Here is a 16,032-nt window from a genome sequence, read left to right on the forward strand (position 1 = left end):
AGTGCAAGATAGATAATTGCATTTTCTGTAGGAGACTCCATACAAATAAATCTTTCAGCTTCTTTGTAAGAGTTCTTTTGAAATCTGTTCTTTTAAAAACAGTAGTTCTGATGACACTTTCATGAGTTTTTCTGGTTCTGATATAATTGAAAAAATCTTTGCTATTTCTTAGATCTTCAGCTATAAGGTCTTCAGACTGCTTCTTAGAATATATATGTATTCTCCATCTTCCATTTTTCCTGTCATAATTTGTGTTCTGTTTCAACAGCTACATTTTTCTGGAATTTATCTGGAAGAGGCTACATTTAAGGTGAAATAAACTCTTAACCCTCACAGCTTTCTGCGTTGCTTTTTAATATTTTTCTTCATTATCTGAGACTGATGTGACGTTTTTAATCCTATTCATGTGGTAATTCAAAGAATTTATATAATTAATTTCATGGTGACAAAAAGAAATTCAAATATCTACTTTATTACAAGGAATTAACAGTGGAACACCCAAATACTATCACATATAGCAAAAATTTCACAACTCAATTATAAAGCACCAAAATAGAATAAAAGAAACTTTATAAATAAATTTAAAAATTATATTTCTATACCAACTCTTTTGACTAGGAATTCCTCACTCATATACCATTTTTGCAATTTTTATTTAGATCAGATTTACCCTTTTTTTAACCATATCTCTTTCTGCCACAGACAGTCATAGAAGACATGTTTTTCAATGCTCCATAAAAGATTTGTTTACAGTAATTTGATTTTACTATTTTCCTACCAGAATAAAATGATCCTAATGTTTCCCTTCTTCCAGAAAGCTCTGGCAGACTTTCCCCAGTCTGGGTAGGGTTTATCCTGAAGCATCATATCTGTGACCTACAGAGAAAGAAGAAATAGCAGACAGTTACACTCGTGCTACATAAGGCAGTACTAACAAGGACTTTAGGAACATTTTTATTTACGTGTGGCACAGCTTAACAGACAATGGTAGACTAATAGTGTGTCCAGTGTTATTTGCAATCAAGATAACAAATATTGGGCTACATATTCTGCCTCTAGAAGTGCATGCAGCTCCTTGAGAAACAATGAAACCTGTAGAGATCCAAAGATGATAAGATAAGAGGAACCAATCTGAAAGTTACAGGAACCTGCAGGAGGTGAGTTACATTCCCCTGTGGCTGTGAAGTTTTCTGGCCCAATCTGGGAGAGGAGAAGCACTTCCCTGAGAGCAGCATCAGCAGAATTTCCACTCTTGAGATCAGAACTGCAGCTAGGGAGTGGAAGCCTGTGCATTAAGCACTCATAACATTTATAATGTCCTCTCAGTTCCTGCTATCAGTAAAAAAAGCATACTTGGGACTGGCAACAGAAAAAAAACCCTTAAAACTTGCAAAAATTTTTAAAAGTATGAAATATTTATTGTCATTTTCATAATTCCTGTCTAAAGAGACCATCTGTTTCTCTGTCCAGATACTCATATGTATGCAGTACTTCTGGGTGGTAGTACTTTATTTTATGGAAGTATTAAAAATGACTTTCAGCTCACTGAGGGAGGTGAATACCCCTCAGGCACCTGCTTCTTTGGGAAGCTGTGTTTTCATATCCATTTACTTCAAATTAACTGTACTAAAAAGCACCAGAAGTTACATCCCAATAGACTCATAAATTCTGTTGTGCAAAAGATGCAGAGTGGAAAGCCTATCCATTTGTAAAGATTTTAGAAATAATTGATCAGATAAAGGAAATGGGGGTGACCACCTGCTTCAAAATGCAGATAAGTAAACCAAATTCCATATCACTGTTATCAGTACAGAGTGGGAAATTACTGTGTTGTGATCAAAATGAAAATAAATCTTAAGATTCCAGAAGGAAATAATTTCAAACTGAAGACAAAATTTCACAGATGCTTTAAAATCCAGTTTGTCATACAGAGTGTAAGCTACCACTTTCAATCAATGGCATTAAGAGTGTTTATCAAAGAGAACATGTGGCCAATGAGTAAATTAAAAATAGATTCAACTGCTAAATTTTGGCTTCAAGTCCATTTGGGGTTAAAAGAGCTCAGTGTATTAGCCTGGGCTGGTCAAAAGGATAATTACTATGTTAAATGAATAGAAATGTATATTCCAGAATTTTTATTATTCCTTTGAACCTAACCTTAACAAAGAACAGATAATATCCTAAAATACCGCCTTTAATAACTGTTTAATGTGGATAAATATTTTCTCTGATCAGCAAGCTAGAATATTTTTTAATAAGATCCCAATTATCTAAATAAATATTTCAATAAATATTTTATGCTGAACAAGACTTCTGTAAAGATTTAATTCAATTCATTTAGTAACACTTTTTTGTCCTCTTAGGAATAGTCTACCTAGTAATGAATATTTGCAAAGAAGAGCAGCTATTTCAAGAGGCTTTATTCAAGTTTCAAAATAGTTTCTCCAGATGCTTTCTGGAAGATTATTATATTTGGGAGAAGGATGCAATTTGCAGCTCTATGACCAATTACCAAAGGAGCATGTTTCATAAGAATGACACTCAAGATGGAGATATTTTCTGAGGAAAATGGCAAGATGAGGCAGGCAATGTTTTTCTGATACCAAATAGCTGGTCTTTCATCTCCCAACTCTAGCATTTTTTTAAAGTCATATCACCAGATCAATGTCAGGTCAGTTGCAGCTAAATTGGCTAAAGCAGAGACAGTCATTAAAGGGATGCATTCCATAAAGAAAAATCCAATTACCTTTTGCACTAGAGAAATAAAATTCATTTTCTGATTTGGTCAAGGACAGTCACTGTAGAAAACAGCTCACAGGAGAAAAGCACTCAACACTGTCATACAGCAGACAAGTTTTAAGTATATATTAAATAACCATTGGTCTTAGAAAAAGAAAAAATATAAATTTCAATTTAATTTGCAGAACTTCATGTAAAGAAATGTGTGTGTTTTTCTTTCTCTATTTGTATTTCACAATGTAATTGTGCTTTACTGGACTATGTTTGAAAACATTGCTGTTACATGGGAATAGAAAAAAAATTGGACACTCTAGTAAATGTCTGCCTGCATCTTACATAATCAAAATAAAATAGGGAAAGCCACTTACAATGTAATTAATTAATATATTTTTTTCTTGAACTAGGAGATGCAATATACTTTAATCAATAATTACACTGCTTCAGTTCAAAAAGGAATGGCCCCAACATACAGACAGTGTATACATTTTCATTTTATTCAGAGTCTCATGAGAGAGAAACAGTTACACTATACTAAATTGTAAAAGCAAAGCTGTATCACACACACTGCCTGACTTCGTAAGTTACACAAATGCCACAAAAAACTCAATTTCCATTAATAATTACTATGTTTTATATATATTATGGCATCTTAATTTTTATTTTGCCCTATAAAATATGACTTCATCAACTATTCATATTACATTATATTAATTATGAGGCTAACTCATAATGGTTTAAAAAAGATATATTGCTGTCATTAATAGCAAAATGTTATGATTCCCATTTTTCTGTTACGGAAAAATAAAATTCTTCATTTTGATATGATCCTTTTGATGTTTGATATAATCATCAAACCACAGAAAGGCTTGGGTTGGAAGGGACCTTACAGATCCTCTATTTCCAACCCCACCCTGCCATGGGCAGGGACACCTGACACTAGACCAGGCCGTTCAGAGCCCCATCCAACCTGGCCTATGATAGCTACTATTTTACAATATATAATACAATAATTTGTAATATTATATTGTATCACACAGAAGAAACAATCTGGGATTCAAAGTCATTCAGAGCAACTTGCTCAGACAAGAAGTGCAGAAAGCAAAATCATAAAAAACTTCAAATAAAAAAACCCCAACAAAAGAGTAAGGTACCTAAGGTATCTGAGAGGTACCAAGTGGTGCAGTAAGACACCTTAAGGATCATTTACTCCTTCCTTGCAGTTACTCTTTGAGGCTATTCTTCAGGATACTCTGCACATACTTTACATCTCTCTGCAGACACTCATGTCAAGTGACGCTGTGTTGGACCTCACAGGGTCCTTCCCTTCCCAGCAGAGACAACCTCTGCACTGGGAGTGTCAGCTAAGGCAAAGAATCCCTTCTAAGTTAACAGCAACTGAAATGTCCTTGGAAAAAAACCAAACCAAACAAACAAACAAACAAACAAACACAAAAAGAAAACAAAGAAAAGAAAAAAAAACCCCAAGAAAATGGCCTCATACTTTGGTCATGCCTACAAAGTATCATCCAAATGCTCCACGACCAGGAACTATGCTATCATCATCTTCAGAGCACTAAGAGATAACCCACAGAAAACTGATGTGGCACAGGCTGCTGGCCAAGCTGCTTTCATCTGACAAACTGCATTTTAGAAATGTAGAAATATAAAACTATATCAGTTGGTTTGATAGTAGCACTTCTTCATATAAGCAGCTACAGAAACTGTTTCTTGCCTGAGAAATGGACTCTGGGCTTTAGGACACAATATATTCTATGCTGCAATATTCATGAAGTGGAGACAAGCCCTTAACAGAGAATTTTCATTGCTTTATTCATACTTGGATAAAGCATCAAAACAGGGTAAGAGCAGCCCTCCAGAATTCAACAGTAGGTAGAAGAATCTTAGATCCACAAGAAAAGCCTGAAAACACAAACCAAATGACAAAATATGAAATATTTTTGTATTCTTTTGACAACTCAATGAGCAGCAAAATGTCTAATGGACAGTAGGACTCCAACATAAAAATCAGTAAAAAAGCTGCTTGTTTGTGTGCAACTACTCAGCCAGAAGGACAGGACATCATGGTGTTATTGTTGGAAAACTGAGTACTCTGGATAACTACATTTGCCAAAATATACCTATCTCTACCACTGTCAAATACATTATTCAAGTATTAAAAGTTTTCATTTTTTTCAATTTTTATAATCTTACAAATTTAAATATCTTATTTTAAATCATAAACCACTTTGTAAGTAGCACTGTATTAAGTAACCTCTATATAAGTAGTACTTGACACTCAGCCTTTTAATAGTGCATAATGTGCCCATCTCCACTCACCCCAAACTCAAACCAAGAAACATTATTTTCAGTCCTGCAACTGCGGCATTTCATTGATATCAGTAAATATCATAATTTCTAAAATCTTTTAGAAATTATAAGGATGCCATAGTGACAGGACAGGCCAGAGGGCAGTTTCCCATGGTAAGATTATGAACACTGAATTCCTCATCAAAAGAATCCATCAATAGTTTTGCAAAGACTGAATACTGCCTGTGTGTTTCCGAAAAGTATGTGAGTTTTATTTCTAGAAAAAACAAGGGCTAAATCAGGTTAAAGTAATTATGTTTTCTGAAGTCAGAGTGTGAAGTCAATGAGAGCTAATGCACATCGCTGAGGGGATACACTTCCCTTGCCTTGCTGTTATGTGCTTTTAGGTAAGAGCTATATATAGGTGTCCCACTAACTGCACATCAATTCTTTATCATATCTCAATCTTTAAGTACTGTACTACACCACAGTGATCATATACCAAACATTTAGTACTCAGTCATTAAAAGTTTCTATCCATCACTTTTCTCTTCTTTTAAATATATAAAAACTGTGGAGCTGTTCACCTTATGCATAAAAGTAACCTATAGGGAAAATGTTTTTATGCTTTTTTCATCTGGATTTCTGTGAGAAAATTGTCTTCTGTGCATGGTGACCAGTCTGATACTCCTCTATGATGGTATGACAGGATGGGTCAACAAGGGGAGGACAGCTGATGTTGTCTCAACTCCAGCAAGGCTTTTGACTCTGTTTCCTATAATAAGATCATGGATAAGCTCAGAAATTGTGGGCCAGATGAATGGACAGCGAGGTGGATCAAGAACTGGCTGAATGGCAGAACTCAGAGGGTTGTGGTCAGCCAAGTAGGATCCAGTTGGAAGCCTGTAGTCAGTGTTCCCCAGGGATCAATACTGGGACCAGTCTTAACTTTTCTATCAGCAATGAGCCCAAAGGGATAGAATGGCACTGGAAGCCTGATAACATACATCCCAACATGGTTTCCTACATTTTTTGGTGTTTCTCACCAAAGTGTCATTAAACCTCATCAAGTCTGCAGATGATGTAAAACTGTGGGGGGTGGTTGATATACTTGAAGGCTCTGCTGCGGTTCAGTGGGACCATGGTAGGCTGGAGAGTTGAGCAGAAAGAAACCTAATGAGGTTCAGAGAAGGCAAATCAGGATCCTGCACCTGGGGAGGAATAACCCCAAGTGCTAGCACAGGCTGGGGCTGATCTCCTGGAAGCAGCTCTGTGGAGAAGGGCTTGGGGAACCTGGAGGGTGCAAGCTGACTATGAGCCAGCAGTGTCCTTGTGGCCAGGAGGGCCAATGGTATTCTGGAGTGCATTGGGAAGAGTGGGGCCAGCAGGTTGAGGGAGGTGATCTTGCTCCGTCTCTTGGCCCTAGTGAGGCCACATCTGGAGTGCTGTGTCAGTTCTGGGCTCCACAATTCACAAAGGCAAAGACCTACTGGGGAGGGTCCAGAGGAGACCACAGTGATGATGTGGGGGCTCTGGAGCATCTCACCTTATGAGGAGACACTGTGGGAGCTGGGCCTGTTTGGTCTGGAGAAGACTAAGAGGGGATCTCGATACATATAAATACCTCAAAGGCAGGGGCCAAGAGGATGGTGCCAGGCAAGGAGCAATGGCCATAAACCAAGAAAAAAGAAGTTCTACCTCAACATGAGGAGGAACTGCTTCACACAGACAGTCGCAGAGAACTGAAACAGGCCCACAGAGCTTGTGGAGTCTCCCTCCTCTGGAGACATTCCATACCCACCTGGACACATTCCTGTGTCACCTGCTCTAGGTGACTCTGTTTTGACAGGGGTTTGGACTAGATGGTCTTCAGAAGTCCCTTCCAACCCTTACAATTCTGTGATTCTGTGATCGTATCTCAACTGTTACACAGCTTACACATGATAATTTGCAATGCTTCTTTTAATTCTGAAATAGTTTTGGCAGTTGAGCAGAAGTGTCAAGAACTTTGTTACACATTCTTCTGAAATAACTGTTAATTTATTTCAATCCCCTCTGCTGCATTTTGGAATAAACAAAATGTGTGTTTGAAAACAAATTTAACAAATATTTGTAATTAGGCTTACAGATCTATAAGGGGGGCAATATTTTTTAAGATAAATATTATTAGTCAGCTGTAAATACACTACTAGATTTTAAAGTTTGTCAGCTTCCTCTATTTTGTAGCATTCCTAATTTAGTTGATTTCTACCCTTAAAAAGAATGAAGCTTTTTTTAGGTTTCTTCTCCTTCAATTTAATTGCAATGAATTCTTTTCATATTTGCATTTTCAAAGCAACAACAATCACAGAGACAAAATGGCCCCTTCAATATACTTTTTATTGTTTTCTCATTTTAGTCAGAGCCAGAACATTGTTCTTTTCTTACGAACACATACTGTTCTAATAAGTAAACCCTGAAAAACAACATTAAATTGCTGTCACAATTCAGTAACCAAGATGAGTGATAAAGAATATTATGGTTCACTTTTGTGGCTCCCACAATGGCCTCCAGTACAATTTTGTGCATTTGCATATTTCCCACCATGCTCTAAGTATTGCTCTTATGAGCTTTTATGCTCCCAAACCACAACATTTGGACATGTGTACTGTCTTACACCCAAATATTCACCAAAAACAGTTAAAGAACATCTTCTGCATAAACATGGAGGAGGCTTATGTTAATTAATGCTATCTTTACTGATCCATGCAAATGTATTTCTCCACCCACTGCGGAAGCAGCAAGCCTCTTCGTTTTTAGCTGGAATGTCTTGATTTGGTTCTGGTATTGTCATAATGGTTTCTGTGCAATCCATGCTGGGATAACAACTCAACAAGATGGCAAGAACTAAAAATATATACACTTTAGGCTCAACTTTAGAAAAGTCACTTCTGCCAGCATTTCCTTTCAATTTCCAAATTCATTTAGGACAGAATGCTCCACAAAGCCAACATCTAGAGCACAACGAATTTCTGGTAAAAAACCTTTAGATATCAAAAGGTGAGTTAGGGAGAAATCTGGTCTGCAATTATTTTAAGTCTATTCAATTTATTCTGGAAATTATACTCTGTATTTCAGTACCAGAAGAAATAATTTCTAAATAGATTTTGCTTTTCTTAAAAGCCAAATCTAAAATGAAAAAAAAAAATTAAAAAATTCTTTTAACTGGAAATTCCTTGACAGTTCATACATATAAGTAACTGTTTAGGATCAATTTTACAATTGAAGCAGAGCTTCTGCAGAAAATCTCTAAGCTGTGCCATTTCCTTTCCTAATGTTTCAAGTCCCTACTGTGCACACAAATCACCATATACGTGCAACACAATGTCCTGGCTGCCATGTGGCAAGCACTTGCTGTTTATATAATCATTGACAGCACATTTCAGAAGACTTTTTTCCTTGCTTTACAGCTTCCTTATTAGTGTTACAAATGGAGAAGCAGAGGTCTGGGTAATGTCACATATTACAGACAAAGTGCAAGATATAAAGCCACATCATGATTTTCATTTAAGGCGTTCACCTCAGTTCCATTTTAGATTGTCATGACAGGAAAGCTTGCTTTACTCATTTAGAGAGCTTGGTGGTTCAGGTGAAAGGCCAGAGACAGAAGTCATGCCATGTTTGATGCAATGACACATACATCTAAATCAATGTAGATTCTTTTTATAGTCACTGAAAAGAAAAAGTATTTCTGGGGTGAAATTCACTTCAAAATAGATTCTGTTGTGAATATGTACCTATTTTTCTTCACTCTAAATCAGAACCTACTCAGATGATCACACTGCTGGCACTGAAAGTCTGATAACATGAATCCCAACATTTCCTACATTTTTAAGTGTTTCTCACCCAAGTGTCATTAATCCAATTAATGACATATGTGATGGCTCATAGGTGATGAGGTTTTGCCATGGGAAAGGGCTGTATTCACACATCCTATGCCTAAAAAGTAGGCTTTTGTCCTCAGTAGGCTGTATCAGGAAAAGATACTTAGAGAATCTTTAGAGTTCCTTTGGCAGGTCCTGGAGGATTTTAGCAAAGGATTTTAGAGAATGAAGAAGTCATATCACAAAAGGGTAACACAACCTAGGGAGCAGAGCCAGCCAATGCAAACATCAGAGACAGAGGTACTTTCCTATGTTTCCACAGGATGTGTTTCTGTATTTTTGAGACTAAAACTGCAAAATTTTCTAGGGAATGATGCCAAAGGTGCATTGGTTTTCTTCTGTGCAGTAGACTATTGCTTAAAGCAGTCAAATCAGTGTGCCCATTTTTAGTCTTGGATCTAACAGTGCTTATATCTTAACCAATGTCATAGGCATTATGCATTGACTTTAATTCTAAAGACACACCTAGGCAAAGTTGTAACCTTCAAGTCTCCCCATCTTCTGCAGCTGCAGAATCAGACTCTTCACAGCTTATCCTTTCTTTAATCCTATGAATTACATTGTACAGCTATCTACAAACTAAAGCACAGAAGAAAGAATTGAGCCAGCCCCTGATTAGTACAGAGGTAGCCTATGGCAGAAGGTTCAAAATTAGTTCATGTTGAAAGGGAATTTTTACACAAAATTCAAATAGCAGTTTTTAAATTAGGTTTGGATCCATAACATTTTGGAATATTGGAGGAATGTGAGCATTTCTTTATTTACCTCAGCATTAACAAGTTCCCAGCTTTGAGCTGTACAATCACATCCCATAATCACAGAGGTTTTGTTTTAGCATATATGAAACTATACACCAAATGGTGGCACACAGTAATTAAGGTGTGGTTCATCCTCTGGGACTGTTTTATCCTAGGCAAAATTTTTGATGTCTGAATGTACCTGTCACAGACAAGTTCAACTGCCCGGCCCCACACAGCACACAGAATTCAGGGAAGTCACTATCTGCAGCATTGAAAAACTGGGAACAAATTCTGGTTTTATTTGGGACAATACAACACAGATGCTGAGCTGTTCTGGATAGATTTCTAGCCATTCTGGAATGACAAGGAGTAGTTGTGTCTCTAAAGAATGATAAGGAGTAGAAATGTCTCTAAAGACAGTTCTTCTGGACTTTGCAAACAGGAAGCTTACCAGAGTACCTGCTGTAGAGCAGAAATCAGCTTAGGCATGGAATAAATATCAGTTCCCAAGACATGAAGGAGTCCCATGCCAGACAGGTTCACAAGAAAAGGTTTCTACTGATCAAATTTAATTTCAGGCCTGTCTTCTTTCAACATCTCCATCTAACAATATTCTCAGTAACACGTGCACGTACCCATGTGCTCTAACAGATGCAGACAGCTTTCTGCATGGGCCATTAGCTATTACTCTTGAGCAGTGCCATCATTTTTATTTGTATCATGATGCCCTCAGAGACTCACAGTTAGAGTTTAAACTGTCAATGCAACGTCTGTGTAGTCTATGTTTTGAATGCCAGAAGGTCAGCATTTGCTGTTCTGACAATCGTAGTTTTGAAGTTCTTGCTCTTCAGAAAAAAGTGACAACACACATGTTGTGCCTTTCACAAGCCTTCTCCTTTCCCACAAATATTTTAAAATTATATTTGGTGAGTTAAGGGATGAAAGAAGAACAACAAATGTATAAATAACACTTGTCCAACACTTGAGTACACAGTGTTAGTGTGATTCGGTGACATGTGAGGAAGCAAAAAATGTAACCTTTGTGGCAATGCTTTGTAACAATAGCATATTTCCAATTAATTATTTGGGAGGTTGCCATTAACTTCCACTTAGCGACTAATGAGGGAGTATCTTGTTATGAATGAGTGAATGTGAGATACAATGGGTGTTTCTGACACTTGATTTTTGGGAATTTATTTCACTTTACACAGTTTGTTCTAGATCAACAGTTAAATAGGGTAAATATAAGTTAGAAAAAGCATATATTTCAAAATTCTCTACTGTTGTCTACATAGTGCAGAACCTAGTAAAGAGTAATGAATGTGTTTGAATGAAGAATGTGATTTCAAGCTCTGATGCTTACTCTCTGCACCCAGGCACAGAACCACAGGAGAACCATCTGAACACTGGGATGCCCCCAGCGATGGGCAGGAGGCACACAGGCCACTCTGCTGACACACTTGCCTGTCTCCTCTTGCCAGAACAAGGCACCTAATTAAATGAAAATCCATCTCCATGCTGCTGGCACCGTGCTGCTTTTCCAGTTGATTCAAGGCTGTGATGTACTGACAGCTCAGAGTGGTTTCAATCCATTTCATTCCTTGAGTAAGTAAAGGGGAACTTGAAACTTCCTCTACATGGCCTTTTCTGTTCTGCACTCAAGGCAAACACAGCTACTACATGACAATATTTTCAGTCTAAATAGAGAATGAGAGAAATTCTGCACAAAACAAGTTTCTCATGCAAACTCTTACTGGAAAAAAAACTGAAAAAATTCATGAAGCACTTCTGGAAAACCTTACATTGGCTCTTTCCCATATTTTCTTTATCATACTGTAAAGGATTATACTAGAATAATATTTATGTGCAGCTGCTGGTCCCTTGACAGATTTTTGGGCAGCATCATTAATTGTTTTTAATTACATTTTTATACTGAAGCTACAATCACATTGATAACATAATCCACCAACAAGTTATAAATCCCTCTATTTGTCCCCATTTTCTGTGCAATTCTGCACTTGAGGTGCAAGCATGGCCACAGTTTTGTTCAATCCTCTTTAAATGGTAAATAATTACTTTGGTCTAACTTCCAGAATAAAGAGTACTCATGGAAGGTATTCAGCAGAAGGTGATTAGCACCAGTTTCACTTCAACAGGAGAAAATCTCCAGACTCTGTTGGAAAGTCATTTGCTATTCTGAATAACAAATATTTTGTTTTGAAAAGTCAGTCAATTATTTTTCCTGTTGGATTATGTTCTTTAAGAAAACCTAGGTAATTTTTCAACAATTCAGATTATAATTAAAATGTAAAAATACCCATCAAAAATTCACAAGAGAATGTAGCATCTGATTAGAAAGCTGAGAAATAATGATTACTCTTAAACTGTATTGGCATTGTTCAAGGAATTCTCAGTGCTGAAAGGAGAACACAAAATGAATGTCCCTATTCCCTAAATAGGGAACTTTTGGGATTAGTTATTAAAAAAATTGAGATCATAACTAAAGTTGTCTCTCTTAAAAAATCATAATATTGAAGGCCTTGAGGATTTCAAGTGATACTACTATTCCCTTAAAATTGTGTGATTGGCTTAGCTCAGATATACCAAATTAAGAAAGATATCACCATTAAGTTTCATTTTATTTTCATTCAGGTTTTAAGGTTCATGTTTTTGTAGACTCTCCACCAAATTTGATGCCTTCAAATAAAGCAGAGGATAAGACACTCTTATATCACAGAAAACTCCACTTTGGCTTTCAGATAAAATTGCTGCTACTTCCAAGTCAAGAAAAAATATTACAAATTTTAACAGCTCCAAATATTGATATTTTTCTGTACAGTAAGCACCAAAGGGGAAGCTGGTTATTAAACATTAATGGATACAACTGAAAATGTTTCACACTGATCCTTGTTTGGGAAGAATACTGAAGACACACAGGGGATAAGAGTTTGTGAAGAATTCTTAAGTACTTGTTGGGTTTCTAGAGAGGATTTCAGAAAAGGAGGCGCAGCAAAAAGAGAGCTGAGAGAAATTGCAGTATCTCTAGGGACAGAATTTTACACTCCCTTCTGGACTTGTGCCAAAATATGTTCCACAGCCAATTTGACAGTAAGTAGATAAGCGGTTCTGCAGACTGGGAAGTCAATGATTGCTAGAAATGATTGGTAGTAACACTGCATTCTCACATGCCCTTGGCTATAGAAAATAGCAGTGTTTAACCAAAATGCTTAGTTACTGAGCATAGGCAGAACTTTGTACCTTTGTTGGTTTTGTTCAATAAGAAGTGAAAGAATACCAGGACCTCTGGGCAAAGAGAACATTTAAAGAGAATGGAAAGAAATTTGTTCCACTTTTAGGGACAATTGAGAACACTATCCTTAAAATACAGTTTTGTTTTTCAGCCCCTGGTACACTTTCATTTGAAATTTAATATATCTTATATAAACAAAGAATCAAGGGGTTTTTTTCAGGTTTTCTTTTTTGGCTTCTTATGTATGACTATCCATCTGCAAACATTCATCCCATGGGGAAGCAGGATTGATGTCACTTAGAAGAAAGCGAGCAACATTAGATCATGGGTCCACAGTTATTTGCCATTAGTTAGACATATTTGGTTTTTTATCTACTGTCTACATACAAGACCATGGGAAATCAGCTAATGGTCACTCATTAAAACATACTTTGCCTTATACATATTTATAAGAAACACTCCAGTGAGAACCAATACATTCTTTCAAAAAAGAACAAAGGAGAAAAAGCTCAAGGAGACCAACTTAACATGAAAGGGAAAGTTAGTTTTCTTAAATGTTCAGATGTTGCAAATTAAAAAATGCTGCTTTATCAACATGGTGTAAAGCAGATTTTTTTATCAGATTCTCTTTTGAACAACAATTTGTGGTCAATTACTACTTCCCATGTGGACATTTCTCAAGGCTGAGCCATACTGTGTGCACAGCTGATATGGTACAATCTTTGCTCTACAGCTGCTCTTGTTTGTCATCTCAGCTTACTTGATTAAGTATTTTAATCAGTGTTTTGCTTAAGACCATGCACCTTCCATTGAAAATTGTCTGGCTGGTATTTAGTTGAAAACCAGTTGACTTCTTCTCAACATCTTAGACTTTGTCCATTTCTCATGCCATAATTTTTGAAGGGTTTGTAAATAGTACCTTAAATTCTTTCTTACAAAACAATAATGGATGTTCTCTAATACCCAAAAATTCTCTACTAATAATGATGATAAGCAGCTTCCAATGAAGCTGCTAAGCTGTTTTAAGTTTAATATAATGCCATGGAGACTATATAACAAGACTGTCCTATTTTGCTTTAAACTTTGACCTTTCTGCCTCTAAAAACCAAAATACTGTGTTTAGTAAAATATTTATCCCTTATCTTCTGACTGTTTTGTTAAGTTACCTTTTTTATTCAGCCAATCAGGTGTTTTGATTATTTTCTTGGACAAAGTAGTTCTGATTTTTCTCCCAGAGATCTCAGGAAACGAAATGCAGATTATATTTACATGCTTGAACTAGCTTTGATGTACAATCTGAAATCACCTTTATTCTAGTCATGCTGCCTATGTTTATATATGTCTTCCTTATGATATTAACATAACCCAGGAGCATTACCATTTGGGCTTTTCTGAGTAGACCATTTGGCTGAGCTCCAGCTGTTTGCCTTTCTCTCTTAGCAAAAGGAGGGAACCACCACATTTTGGGGAAATGTAAATCTGCCCTCCAGAGCCCACACATTTTCTTAATATCTTCTAGAAATTTTTGTTGAGAAATGAGACACAAAAGCTAAGCATAAACAGAAGGACTTAAAAAAAATATCTTTACCTTATGACTGTGAAGAGAAAGCAAAGACTCAGATTATTAGTGTTCTCAAATAGTAACTACATATTCTCAAGTGATATGAGACAAAAAATTCACTTTAACTGGGAAAATATACAGATACTATCTTTACTGGATATCCACTACTGCAATAGTTGAAGTAAATTTATATCTACAGCTGATTTACTTTAAATTACATCACCTCTTAGATAAAGTACATCTATCAAATATGTGTGTTCTGCTTTACTAAAGTTTCATCCTCCCTGCCTTAACTACATTAGGTCATCTTTGAACCAGTCCTTAGACTACAGTTTTGATGCCTCTGAATTCTCACTGTTAATCCTAAGTCCTTGCTCAAAAAAAGTATATTTTCAAATTACCCAGCCCACGACTATGTAGCCCATTGGTATGAGAGCACTGTGATATTTTACCTGACAACTCCACTCTAATTCCAGTTTGAAAGACAGTCTGTTGAAAACTAAGCTTGGGCTGGTGCACTTGCATTTTAGCCCAGGTGGATATTAACCTAGGAGGCAATACTGCTGGTTTAACTACTACCTAGCCTAATTACTGTGGTACCACTTCAAGCATAAATGACAAATATTAGTAGTGATGCTCAGCGTATGTATAATGCATAAAGCTGAAATACACATTCCCTGATTTCTTTTGTCACATAAGCAGGAATCTCATGAAAATGTCCATGTCAGTTGGCTGAAAAATTGGAACAGAATTTTTGAGGTTTATTTATATAAGCTTATAAAATTTATCTATATATGCTTGTAATGTCTGTAAACAATTTTATTAAAATCACAGCTCCTCTCTGTATATTGGCAAAACCATTTTATAACAGATGAATAATGAAATATGATTACAGTTCTAGATTAGCTAAAATTGATATGACCTTAGGTCTACTATGAAGCATTTTTCATGTAAAAATACAGTATATACAGGCATTTTAGTTTGCAATAGGGCCTCCTGAATCCTACGCATACCCAAAGTTTAATAAAGACCCTTATCAGCTTTGAAAACCTTTTTCATTTTTTGACAGGAAAATGAAACAAGAAAATAGACAGTCAAAGATGACTGGAAGAGATTCTAGAAAGAGAGTGAGATGGAAGACAGAGTGAGAAGTGCGGAAAAGATATAATACTAAAAATGAGAGTATGAGTTGAAATAATCTTAGTAAATTGACATAGTAATGTATAGTTGCAAAAGAACGGAGATCCAATTCAGAGCTCTTCACACTTCCTTCAAAAGAAAGAAGGATTGACACTGACAGGTAGATTATCCTAGTTTTAAAGAAAACTACAGCTTTAAACCAGAATATTTCAGAGGACATCTCAGATTGACTATTAATTACTGAAGTGTTTGAAAGGGAATCCAAACAGCTGTTCAAATAAGACAAACTACCAACCCACAGGACAAGAACCAAGCCAAGGCAGATCAAAGACAGAACTTCCAGGAGCAGAAAGTTCATGTCTAAGACCCCAG

The 16,032-nt window shown here is 36.3% G+C and overlaps 1 protein-coding gene across 3 annotated transcripts in view; it reads right to left on the minus strand.

Annotated features, from left to right (window-relative positions):
- TMEM117 (transmembrane protein 117) overlaps positions 1 to 16,032 on the minus strand; it is a 178,950-nt gene that overhangs the window by 66,999 nt on the left and 95,919 nt on the right. For all 3 annotated transcript variants that reach the window (XM_071423569.1, XM_071423567.1, XM_071423568.1), the window contains exon 5: positions 779 to 876. In XM_071423569.1, coding sequence (XP_071279670.1) covers positions 779 to 876 — 98 coding nt within the window. The remainder of the gene's footprint in view (positions 1 to 778; positions 877 to 16,032) is intronic.

The sequence above is a fragment of the Agelaius tricolor genome, unplaced genomic scaffold (assembly GCF_023055355.1).
Source record: "Agelaius tricolor isolate 1412-34295 unplaced genomic scaffold, bAgeTri1.0.p SCAF_3, whole genome shotgun sequence".
Classification (NCBI taxonomy): Eukaryota; Metazoa; Chordata; class Aves; order Passeriformes; family Icteridae; genus Agelaius; species Agelaius tricolor.